At 35.3% G+C, this 20,757-nt stretch overlaps 1 protein-coding gene across 1 annotated transcript in view; it reads right to left on the reverse strand.

Moving 5' to 3' along the window:
- The window catches only part of MAN2A1 (mannosidase alpha class 2A member 1), a 93,568-nt gene that overhangs the window by 61,647 nt on the left and 11,164 nt on the right, over positions 1–20,757 (reverse strand). Inside the window, exons 3-8 of the mRNA XM_005428027.3 lie at positions 15,922–16,093; positions 14,047–14,174; positions 12,515–12,688; positions 11,395–11,581; positions 5,738–5,915; positions 1,514–1,716 (exon numbers count right to left, since the gene is read on the reverse strand). Coding sequence (XP_005428084.2) covers positions 1,514–1,716; positions 5,738–5,915; positions 11,395–11,581; positions 12,515–12,688; positions 14,047–14,174; positions 15,922–16,093 — 1,042 coding nt within the window. The remainder of the gene's footprint in view (positions 1–1,513; positions 1,717–5,737; positions 5,916–11,394; positions 11,582–12,514; positions 12,689–14,046; positions 14,175–15,921; positions 16,094–20,757) is intronic.

The following is a 20,757-nucleotide window of genomic DNA, read 5'->3' on the forward strand; positions in this document are numbered from 1 at the left end:
TAAATGGTTAGTTTTCTTATTGGGTCCTGGGGCTGAACATTATCTCCTGGCTATTATGTAACAGGGAAGTGCTGCTTAATTCAGGTACTGCTGGAAATTAAAAACCTTCATCCTTGGTAAAGAGCACACACACACATATTTATCTTCTGTTCATGGCTCCTTCTCTCACAAACATGAGCATACACCAGACAGAGGGATGTGAGCTCAAACATACTATGGAAATAGTTATCATGAATTTGAGGATTAAATACGATCCTACTGTATTCCCTTTGACTTTAAAGAAATAAAAAAAGATAAAAACCCTACTCCTGCTGTTCTCATAGCTAATGTGACCCTCATGAAGATTCTCATGGTTTCTGAAAACAACACTGACAAAAAACCTTATATTAAAAAAATGAGAACACATCTATGCATTTTTTCCTTAGATCTTATTTACAAAGGATAATGAAAAACTAAAAACTTCCCAGGTACTTTTTAAAACTATACTTTAATACATAAGAGCATTGACAGATTAGTGTTTCTCCAGAGATTCTTTACCTATACCTTTTTCAGAAGTTGAAGGCAACTGAAACATTTAAATTAAGGAATCTCTTTATTAATGTAAAGTTTTAAATACTACAAACAAACTCATATGAAATTTTCTGTAATCTATGTAATAAAAAACAGGAAAACGACAATTAAGTAACCAAAACTAAAAATCTTGAAAAAATAGACTATGATGAAGCTGAATGAAATTAAATCCTTGGTGCATTTTAAGAAACAGAAAGGAAATTAATCTAAACTGAAAAAAACAATTAGCTAGATAATTGAATTTATAAAAATATTATCTGTCCTTCTTTTCCTGTTCTCTTGTGCATCTTGACTTCTCCAACAGCAGTATTAAACAACATTATTTTCACTGAAAATTAAAGATTCCTGTGATGAATCATCCACATTACCACAGTAAAAACTGGATTCCTGGGAAGAAATAAAACAAGCTCTGCTAGAAACAGTTCCTCTTTTTAAAGGTACTCGTATCTGCCTCCAAAACACTACTTTCCAAGCTTGCTTGGAAATGCCACTTTCCACACCTCTCTTGCCCGTTGGATACTGCAGCATCCATTACAGCAAAAAAAATTGTAATCCTTCAGGAAGGCTATACATGGAATGTTCAGAATTTACATCGCATCCATCTGCCCTGGATTTCCTTCTGGAGCTCTATAACGCAGTTAAATCATCATATGTCTGCTACAAGGGAGAACCGTTTAAATACTCAATTACCAAAATTCAGCAATGATTTTTTTTCTTTAAAGAAGATGCAGACAGCTTTCAGAAGAACAGTAGTCTTAGACCACTTGGTACTCAACATTCCAGGCTGTTTTGTAGCCTTCACCCTTCCAATTCTGCTCAAGATCCTGCTGGTGGGGGAGCGAGCAGGGGGCTGCCTGAGGTTAAACCATGACAAATACTTACACATTAATCTCTCCTGTGTGCCAAGAAACACATTATGAATGTACTGGATGGCAGGATTTACCTTATGTAGGATTCCAAGACTCTGTCCAGGCGTTTATAAAAGGGTCGTGATGTAAAGTACCCACTCCAGTAATGATGATCTCTGTCTGCATAGGTGAAGAAGTCTCCACTTAAAACGGGAAAAAGTGAATTGCTGCTCTTTTCACCCAAATTGCTTTCTTTGAGCAGAGCTTCAAAGTAATCAGATAAAGTTCCAAACTGGGCCTGAATGAAAATTAAAATTACTGTAACAAAGTTCCATTTTCATTATGCAGAAAATACAGAGACAATGAATATGCTTGGTTCCATATACACTTCAGAAACACACAACTCTTCCAGCAGATTTACAGCAGAAAACCTATCCTAAAAAATTTTAAAGTTCCCCTGCACACTTTTCAGACAAGCTGGATAGCATTTCAAAACTCAATACAAGAAATATTTTCAAAAAAGGCATATCAATTCAGTACAAGAGAGAGATGGATCTGTGGGAGCCTGTCCAGAGAAGAGTCACAAAAGTGGCTAAAGAAACACCTTCCCTCTGAGGAAAGGTTGAGAGAGATGTGGTTGTTCAGCCTGTAGAGGAGAAGGCTCTGGGGACACCTTGCTGTAGCCTTTCAGTACAGAAAGGGCCCTTGCAACTAAGATAGGGACAGGCTTTTAGTTGGACCTCTTGTGCTAAAACAAGAGGTAATGGTTTTAAACTAAAAGAGGATAGATTCAGACTAGATATGAAGACAACTTTTAATACGAGAGAGAGGCGATACACCCAAGGTGCCCCCAGAGGCTGTGGATGCCCCATCTCTGGGAACACTCAAGGCTGAATTGGATGGGACTCTGGGGCAATCTTTGAAGGTGTCTCTGCTTTCTCTCTGCTCATTACAGGGCAGTTGAACGAGACCGTTCTAAAGGTCTCCTCCAACCAAAACCATTCTACAACTCAAGATATGTTATTTTTTTACTATTATTATTTAAATAGATATATAAAATAATATCTAAATGTCAACAAACAAGTGAAGCATTGTTTCATATCTTACGAGTAAGTCAGTGATACGCAAGCTAAGCAACAACTCAATATTACCCAAGTAGCTGTCTGGGCTAAGGAAGAAATTTTTGTAATGCAACAAAAACATAGTTCTCCTAATCCTGTTTTCAAAATTAGCTCTCTTGTGCTCCAGATCTTGCTTAACCCAAAAGATTACTTTTCATCAAAAAAAAAGAAATCAGCATTTGTTTTCAGAAGTTGACTCCTTAAATTCTGTACAAAGAAATTGCATTAAGAAATGTAACATGTGGGAGCAAAAAAAATTAATTAATTATCTTCTGGTCATTTTTAAAAATGCTGTGGCATGGTAATAGCAGATCTTGACAGGGTAGGTCAAAGACTGGTATCCTTAAGATTCAGGGGAACAAAAAAAAGAGTAAATAAATGATTGGCATCAATGTTGTTACTATTGAGAAATGTTGTTAAAGAAGCATAGATGGCAAAATGGATTTCAAATGAAGGTATAAAAAAAATTAATGGAAGCTGGAACAGGACAGAAGACCACATTATGTTACCAGAAATACCACCACCGTAAACTATAATGATAATATCAAGTAACTTTATTTCCCATTACTATTATTATGTTTAACAACAAGTATACAATATAGCATGTTGGAATTTATAAAATCAAGTTTTATTAAAAATCTTTTTCAAAATTACTTGGAATATAAGGAGTATCAGACTATCACTGTGACAACAAAATCACACTTTTTAATCTTTTAAAAACCCCAAACACTTTCACTTCAAAGTCGTTCACATATTCCAAGTATTCGTTAGGTGGAGACAATATAGTAACTTGCCAGTTTAAATGGCAGTAAAGCAAAGAAAGATACATATTGCCCCTGAAATCCCACTGTTAGTAAACTTTGTCTTATCAGGCTCTTTTAGGATACTTGCTCTTTTCCCTCACTATCATAGGCACCTGCAAGTAGAAAATAACAAACAAAACCAACACACCAAGAGAAGACACAGAGACGATCTCACTTCTGCATTGAATCAGAGGAGTAAACCCTCACCAGAGGAAGCATCGAAGTCAGGTGAATGAAAATAGTGGAATAACCAGGTAGAGTCTTCTATTGGCATAGTAAAAGACTCAGCTCGATTTATGTATAATAGATGTAAAGGAAATCTCTGAATGGGAGATTGAATTCCTCAAGAGCAAAATAGGTATGTTTTACAGTGATGTACCACACACTTTTAGAACAGAATAGTGGCTGGCAGGAGAATCTCAGTGCTAACAGACATATCCACTAGATAAACATCACAAAGAGCTGTCTGAAAGAGTAAATCTCCCTTCAGATCAGAAAGGCAGAGTAGGCACTCCCTTGTGTAAGCAGTAATATCCCAGGCATCTCAGCACTTCAGGAAGAAATGTGAACTCTTCCTTTATATAATCTAGATTATTACATAGCTGAGCATGCCCTGTTGCTTGCCTGTGGAGTTACATTCCACTAGGGAAAGTGCAGAAGAGTGTGAAAGAAAGAAAATGTGTCTCCATTTAAGCTCATATTTTCGAGAATAAATGACATCAGTTTCAAACAAAACAAAAAATCAAACCAAAGCAGAAAAACCCAAAAAAAAAAAAAACCCAACAGACAGGCAACAAACAACTAAGAAAGAAAAAAAAGAGTAACAAGAACAGACAGAGGAAAACCTAAGTATCTGAACAAAATGGAAAGGAGAAATGCTCTGATGCCAACAGTGTTCCAGCTGATCAAAATACCCTAGATGTGAAGCAGCAGACACAGAGGATTTTGTTTCTTTTTGTCTGGGTATTAAAAACCATAAAAAGGGTCAGATACTTCCGTGAGGGAACCAAGGGTTAATGTGACCAGCCTAATGAAGTAGACTGCTAGAATCCTTGACAATGGGCTGAGCAGAACCTTTCAGAAGAGGAACTTTCAGAGATCTTAGGACAGCACTGGTTCTTGAAGAATGACTTCAGAGGCTTCAGTTTTTGCCCCAGAGACAAAATCATCCAGCCCAGGTTAGTAAGAACTACAGAAAATATGTTGCTGTTAGTATTCAAAGAGTAATTACCTGCACAGTAAACACATTTTTGACAGAAGTAAAGGTAGTGATAGCAGCAAGCTTAAGTTTTCAAAGATAGGCTTTAGATTAAAGAAAATTGAAGAGTACTCTGCAGGTCTGCCTCCCTCCAGCAGGACAAAGTGGTCCTTCACCATACATCATGTCATCCACATCCCACAGGAAAGACATAAAATTGAGTTTTCAGATAAAATATAATCCCAAGAAATCATCTTTCTTATGCAGAATACAAGTCCAGAAGTCAGCAGAAAGTAATAACATACTACAGACACTACTCCAATGGACAGTTGGAAGAATCGGGGAGGTCTCAGAAAATATAAGGAAAAACAGATGCACGCACAAACCATATGAAAGATATCAGACCAGGTTAAAAAAAAAGCCTAAATGTGAAAGCAAGCAAAAGTGCACTCTCAGGTAACACTCAAAAAACCCAAGGTTGTGGCCCCCATTTGTTAATGTCATGCTGAAAGATGATGAGAAGCTGTCAGAATACAGAGAATATTTATAGTACCAGAAGTCCCTAGGGCCACCTCGTACTTCAAGAAGTACACATTAGGGCATATGAATGTGTGTTTTAACTCTTACACAAAATTGTTGATTTGAAGTGCACCTCCTCTGATAATTGTGTTAATATACTCAGTCCTTCTGTAGCCAGCTCAGTCTCAGATTTTATCATATTCAACAACATGTGCCAGCAATGGCATCTCTTAAGACTTTTTGGTTTGTTTTGGGATGTAAAACCAAGAGGACACAAATAAAGCAGCAAAACCTTCTTCAACTTCTAATAAGAAAATACAATAGTTTGAATTAACAATGTCTGTGAGTCTTAAGTAACAATGCCTGAAGCTTGTGAAAACAATCTGAGAAAACAATTAAACCTACTAGCTACTCTTCAAATTAATCTAGTTTGGAAGCTATCTATAGTTTTCAAGCCAATATTATTAATAGCAACGTTTTTGTTTGGGGGGGAGAGAAGGCAGTAAAGGTAAAAAAAATGTAAGCTACCAAGACACATCAATCTGCTGTTAAATAATATATAAAGATTCACATTTGAAAAAACATCCAAACCTAACCACAATTACTTTTTCCATGAAGAATCACAGAATATTGGGAAATACTGTTTTCTCAACAAACCAGAAAATGTGCTGTAGTTACCTTAACATGCCACTCAGGACGAGAATTCATATAATCAAACAGCTTCTGATAATTCTGGTACTGCTGATCCCATTCAGAGCTCTCGGTGTAGCGGAAATCGTCCCCAAGTGGAGCTAACAGAACTTTTGTACGGAAAAGCTTTGACTTCTTCCTGTATTGATCTAATATCATCCAAGCCCTTGAGGAGAGAAAAAAGAAGAGCAATTCAGAAGACAGAGGGAAAAAAGTCAGCATTTGGCAAGACAATTCTTAGATATCAAGTTGTGTATTAGGATGACACCAAACAAGACATACAAAACTCTGTTATCTCACGTCGTAACAAAAAGCTGGATGCAATTCCCCCCGTTGGGACACCATATTCAACCTACTATTGTTGCAAACACCACGCTAATTAAATCCTTCAATAAGCTTATCAAGCTTCATCTCAAGCAGTAGGGCAGTCTGGATCAATTTGTGCCTCTGCCAAAACTAACCTCCAGTTCAAATTATGTTTACCTGCTTTATATTTAGATAACAATCCTAATCCTCTCCAGCCCCTATTTACCATAATAAGCAAGCTCTTTCCATCCCCTCTGGCACCTTCCTTTGATACTTTGCTTATATCTTCATGTCCTTGGCAGAAAAACTGCCCACAGATTAATCTCTGAGGAACTCCAGCCTTGCAAATAAAAAAAAAAAAACCAATGCAGGAGGAAGTTTGCTGCTAAAAATCACTGTTCTCCCTTCAGCCAGGTTCTTAAATGTCTTAAAGCCTTCCTTCTTGAATCTTTAAATTAAACCCACTGTTTTTATGCTTTTGGCCTTAAAAAAAAAACCAAACAAACCCTAACCTACCAAATCCAGAAACAAAATACTCACACATGCACACAGAGAAAAAAATGCAGAATTACACATTGGCACCTACTAATTCTAGGATGGGTAAACTATCAGTTCCACATCAGCAATGTATTAAGAATCACAAGACTGGTATCTAGGTTACTGAAAAAGTCCATTTTCAACCCTCCCCCTCCAAGTCACAATTATTATCAGCATCTTCAGATGCTGATACTCTCTAATTAAAATTCTCATAGGACATAAAAACTGTAGTAACCTTTAAGAAAACAGAAATACAAATTCCAAGATTTTAAAGAAAAAATACCATAAAATTCAGATTCTAATGAGGTTCTTTTGGTTCTTCAAATCTTTTTAATAGATGATCTAGCAAAATCACCTTTCAACTGACACTCTTGAAGAATTGCTATTTAAACATTTATGCGGAATTTATAGTCCAATATATTTGAAACCCCTCTTTCTTTGTGAAGCATGTCAAAGCTTACTTATTTATCTGATTGCGGAAGTACTGCATAGACACAAGGTCTGACTGTGTTCTGGAGGGAGAAAGGGGCCACAATATTAACTTTAATTAAGGATCTACAGAGTTCTAACAAGTTTAGAATTTACCCGCCTGGTGTCTTCCCCCTGTCCCCTATTAGTGGATTTCTAGTTCAGCCTGCCAATCAATACTTTCCATGACTTTCAACAGTTTGTAAGATTTAAACACAGAAGTTTCCTCACCACACAGCTGCCAGAACAACTGGCATAACACAAGACTTGGCAATGCTTCCTTCTAAGGAACCTGTCTAACTCAAATTTTCCACATATAGGCTATGGTTGAAAACATATTTTAGTGTTGAATCTCTCGAAATATACAGGTTACAGGTAACAGGATATTTGACTTTGACATCTCTCTTCAAAGTCCTCCTTGGGTTTCTCTCCAAATATCCAGCAAAACTCATCAGTATTGCTGCTCTCTCTTTCCTAAAGTTCTGATAGCTGTGGGATTATTATGTGGTTTTTAAGGGAACAGCAAGATTTTCCTCAATTGCAAACCACTTTTAATTGCAAAACCACCAAAGAACATCAATTTAGGATATCCTTCTACATTTATCTCAAATAACTTCCCAAATCATTAATTCATACAGGAGTGTGAAAGTGCCTGCAGAAAGGTCCAGACAGAGCACAGTGAAGACAAAAAAATACCTCTGGAGGAAAAAAAAAGTTTCCACTGAATCTCATCACTTTTTTCCCCTTTATTGTTTCCCCATTAAATAGAAGTAGGTGCATTTTGATATGTTTATCCTGCCTACCTGAATGAAAATCTGAAAACCACACAGGAGATCAGCCATAATAATCTTTTTGTTTTCAAGCTTTCAGGTTATCACTGAATGCTTGAGACCTTTCACAAATAAAGAAAATTTTTTTTGTACCACAATTTCTTTTAATGCAAAAAAAAACCAAGTATTTGAGTAAATAAGTACCAAAACAATAAACATGGCTGGTTTTGATCCCTCCTATTCAAAGGAATAGGAGCAACAGCCACCTGAGGTAGGCAATCACAAACATTAACCACCACATGACCATACAACGCAACCATAAAGATAAAAAAGCTGAAGGGCAAAACTGGGTTTTTGAACAGCAGCTGGTGAAGAGGAAAGTCCATTCTCTACTTCTCTGAAGCACGTAACTTGCAGCAAAGATTCTCTCCTATTCCATGCTTGGGAGAGAGAGACACGCTGAAACAAACTGTGCTTCTGCTAATAACTCATTTACACTCAAGGAAAAAAAGCAAATAACCCAGAAAAAAAAAATACAAAAAAACCCAACAGCAACAACAACCAACAGCTGCTTTTTCTTCCTAGTGTGAAAAACATCACACTTCAGAGTTCAAACATATGAATAAGGATGCAGCTGCAAATCAGAGCAAGTGCAAAGTGCAGTAGTAGTCTTTATAACCTCAGCTGTTATGAAATGCAATTACACAAGTACAGGTTTTCAATTAGGCTGCCGCTTCATTCCTTCTTACCAAGCCACAACTTAAGTGGCAAGGCAATGAGAAATCCTAGAAACTACTAGACCAAAGTTTTCAACTCAGCATCTCTTTAATATACATATAAGGCCAAAAGAGTATTGAAATCAAAAGCAACAGTCCCAGCTGAGTATGCAAGATCTGGGTTTTATTACTTTTGGATTAGCTTTGGCACGAAAGAAGGTCAGTGATCTAAACCTGGTCTATTAAATTAATCAACTTTTTTCTGACCCATGGATGTCCTGTATTTTTCTAGTCTTAAAGCAATCAGAGATAAGAGGTAGATTAATTAGAGTGCTGCAAACCTATAACCTTGGAAAACTTATGATGTAAAGACAGACTTTTCAATTCTGGAATTCATATATCTCCTCATCATAACAACTGTGAAACATGTTATTATAGAGGTCAGATCAATAACATTTTTGGTTGCCTACAGTATTCCAGCTTTTTCAAAAAACACACATAGCATGTTTTAGCATTCTCCATCAGAACATCCTGTGTTTTAGTGAGTTTATTTGAAACTGGATACTAAAAGCGTGGTTTGAGTGTTCCAAATGTAAATAATCCAGGCTTCCAACTCAAAGATCACCTGGTAGTCTTTTACTTTTCCCATAGGTATCATACCGAATACTGATGTTTCAATTCCCTGTTAGGCACTAAAACTGCTTTTATCTAAAAAAAGCTGATGCAAAATATTGAGCTTCAGAGACCATATTGAGACAATAATAACTTCAAATTGATCATATGTTCACTACATCCCTGCCCCATTTATCTTATTCTTAAATATCTTTTGACATGTAAAAACCCATTTCTTTTTCAAGATCTAATTTAGATTGTTGTGCAAAAGTTGTATCTAGGTAAGTGCAGGGATTAAGAATAATTAAAAACCAAGACTCTTAAAAAGACTATTTCAAGCAGACACTCTAAATTATATTTATTGCCTCTGTGTTTCAGGTATTTGTTATATAAGCTGTCGCTCTTCAGGAAATATTTGTCTCAGCTAATTAAGATACATAGTCAAGATTTTTATTTTTTAAACTTTGATGTAATGACATATGAATTTTCCTTCACATGCAATAGGCACTGGGTGTGTCACAATTTTTCTACTTTTCTCCTGTCACCATCATCTTTCTTTTCTCTGCTTCATTAAAACCCCCTTTTTCCTATCATCATACCAATTTCTACCTTTAAATATAGCAGTTGTAAGGTATTCTGCTTAATTTTGGTTTTATCTTCAATAATATTTTGTAACTGAATTTTGTTTAAGTGAAGTTTTCATGATGCTTGTCAGAAATTATACTCAGAAAAAAAGTGATCCATACATGACATGTAGACAAGCAGTGCAACATAATCACATCATCACTTTAAAACTTCAGCGCCAAGGACCAAAAAGTCACCCTGCTCTCCTTAATACATTTGTTATGATCAGTAATTTACACTAATTATAAACAGCTGCCTCAACTTTTAACTTTGGAAACCTGATGTAGTGTGAAGCCTGAAGATAGCAATAGGACCACAGAATACAACTATTTTGTGGAAACACCTTTGGCAGTTTAATTCACTTCCCTTTCTTTTGTTTTTTCCCTTTTTTCTTTCCTTTACTCTCCCTCCCCAACTCGCTACCTCCACCCCCCACCTCGTCATCCAGAATTGAGAAGCAGTTTTGTAGAAGTGTAAATTTGATTCTTAACTGGGGCAAAACAACTCAGTGTTTCTGTCTGAAAAGGAAAACTGAGGTTCATAGGAATTTCCACCCTGGGCACAAAAAACCACAAATTTTCACCCCGGGTACAAAAAAACAGGAATCAGATTTACCTAAGTTTTACACTTCAGGAAACTTAGGCCACAGGATGCCAAGTTTTTCAAGGATATACCACAGGAAATATCCCACTGTTTGTACAGCACACTACATTGTGCTGCCCCTGAAGTGTTTCACTTGCAGGGGACAGATCACTGTTCATAAAATTCACAAAAAACACAGTAAACCAGTAACACAGCTCCAAACAGATGACTGTACTCTGACTGTCATTTAGAGATGGACTCATGTATTACGAACGGAAAATTTTTTAAAATGCCACTTCCTTAAGAATAACTTTTCCTCTAATTTCACTGACAGTAACGTTCCCAACCAAGAAGCAAACACTAGGTTATGTAATAGGTATTGTTTACCCATGACAAGCTTATTTTAAAAGCTTGTGCTGGTTTTGGCTGGGCTAGAGTCACAGTGGCCAGTATGGCGCTGTGATCTGGATTTGCTCTGATGACAGGGTTGGCAACAGAGAGATGATTTTGTTATTTCTGAGCAGGGCTTGCACAGAGCCAAGGCCTCTCCTGCATCTAAACTGTAGGAGTGTGTCTCCTGTTGAGAGAATGACAAAATTATCTTTTGTCTCCATAAAAAGGAAAAAATGTTAGAAGTTTCTCTCCTCAATTAGGTAAAAAGACACCCTATAGGACCTTGGGGACTTCACCTCAAACTTAAGGACAGCTAATTGGAGAGAAGTTAAAAGTTTCACTTAAGCAATTTACTAGAAAAAGAAGACAACAAATGAACTATTTGCTTTGTGAGGTGTTTTACTAGGAGCATTCAGGTTGGTTTTTTTTGTCTCAACCCTTGAGTTTTCTCATTTTACTCTTCTGATTCTCTTTCCCGCCCCCACCAGGGCAGCAGTGAGCTTAGTGGAGCTGAGCTGCTCACTGGCGTTGAACCACAACAGAACTAAATTCACCAAGCTACGCCAGATGCCATCTCTGGCTAGCATAATTACATTTTTTTAAGGTTATTTCCTCGAGGACTATGTTAAAACTGTACCTGTGTTGAACATTTCCAGCATGAATGGCTTCTGGTGGGACTCTCCAAGGGCAACTTATTCTTCCTCCAGGAAGTCGTTTGAAATCAAACTGGCAGCAGATTTTTGGATCCGGACCACAAGTATGAGGAACATCATAGCTATAGAAAGGCATCATATGACAAAGAATATCTGTACTGGATCCCAAATCTGGAATTAAATAGAGTAAAACTTTAAAACAAAACCTTTCAGATTTGCTGAAAGTAAATCACTCCCATGTTCTTAGTCCAAGGATTGTACTGAAAAGCTACCACACAAAGACAATTTCTTATTTTGAATATCCATAGCTTGAATCTATTTTTGCATGTACCTTATGTGTATAAAGAGGGTAAAATAGACATACAAACAAGATCAGAATGTTCTAGTGAAGCACCAGTTGATTGGGAAGGACAGGAATAAATGTTAGGTGTGTTTTACCCAGATAAAACTTGTCATTTTCAGAATTTTAGATGTAATAAGACACAATAATAATAAACATCTTTTAAACTTTGAGTGGATTAAAACAACAACTTTAAAAAACCAAACATCAAAATGAAACAAAGAAAAAACCAAACCAAAAGCCAATCACCTGCCTGTCATTGCCTCATTAATACAATATTTGAATCAGTTGAAATGTTCCTCCTCCTACACTTTATTTCCACATAGTAGGAAATAAAGGAGTAGGAGGAAGAAGAGAAGTAAAACTAAATAAAAGAATTTTTCACCCTTTTTACTTTTGCAAGGAATATGACAGAATGGAAAAAATAAGAGAAGGTAAAAGCAAAAATAAAAGTGAAAAGAAAGGAAGATCAGAGGAACAATGGCAATTATATCAGTTTTGCATTTAGTACCTTTCCTAACTCACAAATATTCTCATTTCCCCTTCTGTTATTCAAAGAGGGGGAAAAAAGAAAAAAAATCTCATAAATTTAAGCTAGATGAAAGGCTTTTTTTTAAACAGAATTGCAAGTTTAAAATTTTCAGGTCTAGACAAACTCTGCTAAATCTTGTCTGTAAATATTTCCACAGTACTTATTCAAGTTGTCTTCATATTTTACCTGTGTAAATTAATAAAATAAATTGACATAAAGGAAGAACACATACCCCAGTTCTGTCTCCAAAAAAATTCTAGTGTCTTTTGTGTTGCAAAATGTTTTTTAATTGAATAATGCACTCTCTGTATAAGCATTTTGGAAAATCCTGTGCGCTTCAGAAGGTAGGCCATTGTTGGTGAATGCCCAAATGGATCAATTGCCCATCCAGACTTTGGTTTTACTCCTGTTAAAAAAGGAAAAAGCTTTAATTTTCACTCAATGAAAATTATTCCAATAATTCAAATGAGAGTACTAAAGATGACATTTCCAAGATTATATACCCAATTAAGTGTTAAACCTTCTGCAGAGCCCTGGAGTTAAAAAACTAGAATTAAACAGTTAAACAAACAAGCAAACAAAATATCTTATAAGTAAGGCATTCTAAAAAAGTTAAAGACTTTAAAAAAGTACTCACTGCTACACTGTTTCAAATTTGATCAAATATCTTTATTCAGAATCATTAATTGATATAAATTCTCTTTCACTTAAAGTAGATAAGATATTAAGAGATATTACAATTAAAAAAGAAATGTGAAAGAAAATTAATAGCTGTGGATAGATAAATGCAATAGCTTGTTGAAATTTCACTGTTATTTAAATAATGTTAATCTTTTTTTTTTCCAGAACTAATTTTTTTTAAATTTATTGGTTTGTTGATCAATAGAATCTTGTTTATTAATACTCTCTTTTCACTGAACTTCATGCTAAGTAAATAAAGGAGCTACATCTAACTCCTGCCTTTTATTAGGTCTTCCCTTCCCCATCCAATTATGCCAAGCTGTGTTTATGGAAATTGCAATCTAAGAACAACAGTGAAACAGCTTTCCAAAATCATTCCAGTTAATTGGGTGAAATAATGTTGATTTATTATTTAAATCACTGTACAAATATTTTCTATATAAAAAGGTTTCTCTCCTCCTATGGAACTAAACAAAAGAGCATCCCAAAGGCAGCAAAACAGTTCAGCCAATGTAACTGCAGTCAGCAATTCCTCCATTCTGACATTACGACGGGTTTAGGCTTTATAACTACAAGTACTACTGCTGCTACATATATATATATATATATATTCTTAAAGCCTTTCAGAAGAGAATCTAATGAACACATAATGAACACAGAGCAGGCAGAACAGATCCAAACACATAAAAGCAGTATCAATTTTTAAGTCATTTCAAGAATTTTGTCATGATATTCAAAAGACAGAAAAGGCAAAGGCTGTTTAGACCAGACATGGGATCTAAAATTCAGCATAACTTAGTGTTAGTATTCGGTTATGACAATATTATATGCATGTCTTACATTGATCAAGACAAAATGCTGTGGCATAAAATTGTTCAAATAACTTTGTCCAGGAACTTTTATCACCAAACATGAATAGCAAATACCAGACTTGATCCAAAAGCTTCCTGTAACTGATTTAATGTTTCAGGAAAGCTGAGCAAAAAGAGCCTTCTAAGCACCTCAGAAATTTAACAAAAAAAAAAGTATTTTCTTACTGACTTCTTGTATTAACATAGTTAAATTTTAGATTAATGTACATACCAAGGTTCTTTTCTAGCCACTGATGCCCTTCTATCAGCTGGTCAATTATAGCAAAATAATGAGAAGAAGCTTCATCAGGCATGACCCATCCTCCTGTTACTATTTCAAATTGTCCATCTTTTATTAACCTGACAAATATATAAATCATATTCAGAATATTCCATATGAAAACACACTCTTAAAATCAATTTCAGTATACTCAACAGGCAATCAACAGCAATGTGATTCCAAAATCTAAATTGTTTTTGCTACTTGCATCACTGGGCTGTATTCCTTTAATCAAACAGGGAAAAAATGAACTGCTGAACAGTGAAGTATTTAATGTCCTTGTGCAAAGAAAACCAGTTCTACTGCATGTGATATATTAGATTTTTTTAAAAATCAGGAAGAAAGCTGTTTCCTGCACAGATTACAAAAATAAAACAAATGCACCACAGCACTGAAGGCCAACTGAGCAAGATGCTTAGACACTGCACATTTCAAGCACTGCTCGAAATATCTCCCCTAATATCTCCCCACCTTTGATCTAATATTCTTTTTAGAGTTTTAGAGAGCTGTTAGATCTTGGAAGTTTATTGTATTTACAAATGCTTCAGAACAACTCACTCATCAAAATGCCTTTTTGAACCAGGTCACAGGGTGACCCAGCCTCTCCATTGCCAGTGAACATAAAGATCACACTCCCAGCACCAGGTTGCCCCAACAGTTCCAGTTCTTACACTGTTCATCAGTGTGGAAGTGTTTAATGAATTCGAGAAAAAAAACAACAGTGAACTCATCAAAATTCAGTCCCATCACAGATGGCACCCATAAGAGTAATGAAAATCATGCAACAAAAATAATCTTAAGAGCAGCTTCTCCAAGTTTCTCCAGTCTTAAGTGCAGCTTAACCAATACCTGACTCGTCTGAAGAGAGGACATACTTCCCTAGTGACTGTCTTTTACTCTTTACTGTCATTTACTCTTTACTGTGTTCCAAGAGATATTTTTACGTCAAAAAACCACACAGCGGAGCTATAATACTCATCCACTGCAGATAATTTTTTTTAATAAGTAGCTTTTTGCCTAGATTCCAAAATTTCCACCTTTACCTAACCTTTGAGTCTGTGAAGGTCTCACAGACTTAATGCATCTCAAAGAGGGGCACAAGAAGGAGACTATCACAAGGATCAGCTAAGAACTGCCAAGCAAAAATAAGAAAAAAAAAGCCAAGCAAAAATAAGAAAAAAAATCCCCAGTTTTTGAAAACTCCAAACTAGATCCATAGTGCAAGTTTATCCAAGCAGCCTGCTTCCTTATCTCAATGCCTAGGCAAACCTTTTATTTCTATATTCCATTTTGACTTGTGATTTCAAAAATGGCTAAGAAGAGCAAGCATGTAGAGTACATAGTACTTTACCATTAAAGCAGATGCATGATTTTAAAAACCCTTTGTACTAAAACACAAAAGAAACTCATAATTTTTATGCAAATAAAAATCACATCAAATCTTCATGTGTGTTATAAAAGAAAAAAAATACCATATATAAATAGCTAGAATGAAAGACGTACTTATTTTATTGAAAATTCCTTAGTGAGATTTCAAATCAAGATTATATTCGCTACTCCCTTACAATTTGAATGATATGTTCATAGTTGTACATGGGAACTTTCAGCGAAATTTTTAGACAACTCAGAATTTGCCTGCACTTTCCTGAGCAGATTCCTATTTTGCAAATGGGAGAAAACCAAACCAAGCCCAAAAAGTCTGAACTGAAGCAGTCAGTTGGTTTTTCCAGTAATTCCGCATCACAAGTGAAATCTCAAGTTTACAGTGTAGTCAAATGCACAAACTCTTAAAACAAGATACACAGAAGATAAATTCAGTACTCAAACCTTTTAACAGCATCTCTTTTTTGGCTATCTATTCCGTCCCACCATTTTGAAAAGTAGGAAACCTCAGACCATATAAATTTCCTTCGGTTGTCTTCTTGCAGTTTTATAACCATGTTATTTAAAATATGCTGTGTCTGATCTCTGAAGTAATCATCAAAAGTCTTCAGCCAACCTAGGAAAAAGAAAATATAAATGCAGCTTGTTTAGAGAACTAGCTTTTTAGTCTCTTTAGAGAACAGACCCTGAGAGAACTGGCTTCTTCTCACTCCCCAGAAAAAGCTAAGTAAAGACTATTCTTAAAAAGCTTTATGTGTCATGGACAGCTTGAAGTGCTAAATTTCCAAGGAGTTTCTTCTTAAAAACGATTACATGTTTTATTTTCTAAATGTATAAACATATGGAAATTATTAGACTTTTCACTTTCTAGTTTTTCTATACTTTGCATGGTAGAAAATTTCATCAAGAGACTACATGGACTCAAATAATTGTGCTTCAGTGAGATGCAAAGGAAAAAGAAATTTTAACCACATTTTCAGACTTTACGGTCTTAAATTACAATTTTTCATCCTCTTCATAATACCTGGCATTAGAGAGTATATATAAACCCTTTGTACTTAAACACAAAAGAAACTCACAAATTTTTATTCAAATAAAAATCACATAAAATCTTTCTTCTATATAGCTTCTATATATATTTCAACTATAGCTGAAAAAATTAAGTCTGTTACTTACTACTTACTCTAGAGTGTCACATTCCTACTCCTACCAGCTTTTGTCACGTATGCCCATTTTAAGATTTTGTGAAAGCTTCCACACTATGTGAAGACAGCACTCCAAATAATTACACTTATTTGTAACTCCACTCTGATTTACCAATTCATTTCTGCAGAGCCACTGCCTTTCTAATAGTGCCAGTCTGCTTATAGAATACAGAATTAGGCTGTTATGCAATGACATTATATTGTTTCAAAGAAGTTACATAAGTACAGAAACTTTTACTACTAAAAATAATTCTCAAATTTAGTTTAAAAAACCTTCATAATTAAATAAAGTCTGACTGTTGACTCAGAAAGGATATATTGTACTTTCTTTTAAGGATACAAAAACCCAAACATTCTTCTTAGGTAGATGCAGAAATACTGCTTTTAATTTGCAAAAGATTAAATAAAACTGTAACACTCCAGTGGAAAAGTTCTAGGTCATTCTTTTTTTCTTTTACAGATGTTTATCATCTAGAGGACTCATCACCTTTGATACAAATTTCCGTACAGATAGACAAGTGGGGTCTAATCTGTCTAAAAGGGGTAAAATGCATTATGTCAAGGTATTTAATATGAGGGCTTAAAGCATAAAATCAAAACATACTTTCTTTAGAGGAATGGAAACAGCTTAATACAAAAAAAAAGCAGTAAATTACTGCTATGCAATAGTTTAAAGACTGAAAAAAAACATGATGAATAATCTGAATTTGTAATCAGACTTCTTTCTGACCTCTTCCCACTTCAGTCTGGGTTGGTTTTTTTAATAGATGCTTCCCACTCAAAGAATTGAGATCACATAGCAAATTATTCTTTCTCAATTCTCATTTACTTTTCAACAAATCAAGAGAATATTTTACTGATAATTACATCAAAAATATCCACATGTATTAGACTACCAATTTATAGCTTTATGCTAGAAATTTCTTCTGCAAGACAGTATTATCCTAGCACACAACTAAAGCAGGATAAATTAAAACCATCCTATGATTTTCCTGTACAGAAAAATATCATCATAATAAACTATTTAAAAATATATTTATATTGCACCAATGAAAGCAATTTACATTAAATTACTCTTCTGAAACATTCTTAAAACATTAATACAACAGCCTAACTGAAACATTGATTTAAATGTCAAAGTAGCTGACAAAACAATACAGTATGATGCAGGAAGAACAGTGTTATAATGAAATGACTGTTTTGTTTTAACATACTCAGTTTATTAAGCTAAGGAAGATTGTAACATGGTAAACACACTGAACTGAATACACTCCAGAGAGTCCTAGGAAATTTTTACAGGTATGCATAGATTTAGCTGAAAGCCAACAGAAAGCCCTCTGAAATGTAAGCACCATACATCTAGTTATTTATGAATTGAACAGAACATTCTGCACTGAAAAAGGCCTATAATGATCATCTAGTCCAACAGCCTGACCACTTCTGGGTTGACCAAAAAACAAAAGTTGTTAAGAGCATTATCCAGCTGCCTCTGCAACAACATCCCCAGGAAGCTGCAGAGAGCAGTGAGGTCACTCCTCAGCCTCCTTTTCTCCACAAAGGACAAACCCCAACTCCTCAGCTGCCCCTCACTGGACAGCCCTTCCAGCCCTTCCACCAGCCCCACTGCCCTCGTCCGGGTGCATCCCAGTGCCTGCACACCCTTCCTCAAGTGTGCTGCTCTAAACCCCAAGACTTACAGAGACTCTTCAAGTTTGCATGGAGACATACAATAAAAATTAAAATATATTTTTTAAAAAAAGGATAAACAAAATAATGGATAAAACACTGTACAGTTGCTAGCTAGAGTATTATTTCACATCTCAGTCCCTAATACAACATAAGACTCTTCAAGTCAAGTTCATTTTGTGCTTATTCACAAACTAAGAATTTGTTCCCAGGCAGAAAGAAAAGGTTTACCAGCGCATTTTGAACAGGAAACTTCCAATACAAAGGCAGTTTACACATGGAAAAATTGCAATAGTTTAAAACTGTGATTACCAAGACTAAGTATGCTATTAACAGCAAAATAACACTTGGTGGTTTAAAAGCACATAAAGCCCTTTGTCAACACAAAAATCACAATATCACAGAATCACTGAGGTTGTAAAAGATATCTGAAATTATCAAGTCCAACCTCTGACTAACCACCACCTTATAAGTCATACCATGACACTGAGTGCCACGTGCAGTTTTTCCTTTAAAACCTCCAGGGATGGTGACTCCACCATTCCAATGTTTAACAACCCTGTAAACAAGAGAAAAAATACTATCGTCTTTCATATTATTATGCTAGGCTTGACTTAATACATGTTGAGGACTTTGCTGGATACTTTCATTTTCTGCCAGCCTATGTGACAACAACAGAGGGTACACACTGCTGAGCTGCTTGCCTTTTGATCCTCTCTCTCATGCCTGTCCTCAAAAGTGTGGAAACTTGCTCTCTCTCCCCATCTCCATGAGGTTTATCATCATTATGCAGCTGTTTGTTTAATCGATTTTTTCCCCCACTGTAATGTAAATTTACTTGGCTTGACAGCAGACTACAAGAATCATGTCTGAATATCAACACAACTCATTGCTCTGCAAAAAAATCCTGAAACATTTTATTAACTGATTTGCCACTATTCCTGTCTACATTTTCAAGTTCAAATTCTTTCTTGAAGCTCTATCCGCTCCTTGCACTAGAGAAAGGCAGTCTTGTGTCTTAGCATGGTTGACACAGATGTAGAGATAAAGGGAACCTTCCAGGACAAAATCAGAACAGAAGCTGACAAATTAGCGTTATTCAAAAAGTAACTTTATTAAGCAAAAGCGCTTAACAATTTGATCATGACAGGGATCACAAATCCATTTCTAGCAAAAGCATTTAGGTGCTGCTTACATACACCTGTAAGACCCCTGGGGTGGTTTTTTTACATTTGCATTTTTGTCTTTTGGTTTTAAATAACTATTGAAATAAAACCAAATAGGCTTTTTAATTGCTTACTTCCACAAGTCACCCTCCACTATTTAAGAGGAAATGTGCCTTTAGAAAAATTTCTTGTTTCTGATGAAGTCTGTTTTAATAAGAGGCAGATCATCTCAAGAATTTCTGAAATATTATGCCAGTATATACTAGACTAGTGCATTTTTTATAGAAGTTTGCATCTCTGATTTACTTTTCAGGAGATCATAATTAATTTCACTGAGTCTAAAATTCACCCATCAGTGACACTTCCTGCAACAGAAGAAACTTGAGTAATTTATTTATTTTATGTCAGTATTAAATAAAACCAATAGATTTCAGCTAGCACTATACAGTTTTCCAGAAAAGAAAAGCATTCTCTTTGCAAATATATTATTGGAACATCAGTTCTTGGTCTTCAAAATGTACACCCAAGTTAGTAAAAAGTATCTGTAATTTTTTTTCTTCTTTTTTTACATTTATGCTTGATTGTCAACTAAATAGAGCTCCTGTGAGAAGACTTAAGTGACTGTTTTGACAGCTGAGGAAGTAAAAAAAAGTGTCATAAACTGTGAGGATATTCTTGTTCTTAAAATTACATCCAAGCTCCACAAAATACAAACAAAAACCACAAACAAGCAAAAGGACATGAAGCCATGAACTTCTTACCTCTAAAAGAGCTCTAAAGAACTTATCATGATGTGCATGTGTGTTTAATTGATCATACTCAGGCAATAACAACAAGGCAAATACCAGAAATAAATCCAAAAGCTAAGTTTCAACTTACATTTTAGTAAGTAGGATTACACATGAAAATAATTTGGCATTAGCTACTTTCTAGATTCAGCATTTTTATAAGTCCTTATTTTAAAGTAGTGAACACACACATCATTTTTTTTTAATTTAGAAGTACTGCATCATTCTATGATGTAAAATACAGAACTGACATACAAGTTAATATTTTATGGATGTTTCTGACATAACACTTTACTGCTAATTTCACCAAAAAGTATCTTTTCAACAAAGACTCACAGCCAAGACTGTGAAAAAAGCTTGAAAAACCCGATGGTAAGGCAATCTCAAATTAAAACTGAAAGCTGTGTAAGATTGTTTTTTTCATTTTTCTGTTTC

Source organism: Geospiza fortis, unplaced genomic scaffold, assembly GCF_000277835.1.
Source record: "Geospiza fortis unplaced genomic scaffold, GeoFor_1.0 scaffold447, whole genome shotgun sequence".
In the NCBI taxonomy this organism is placed as follows: Eukaryota; Metazoa; Chordata; class Aves; order Passeriformes; family Thraupidae; genus Geospiza; species Geospiza fortis.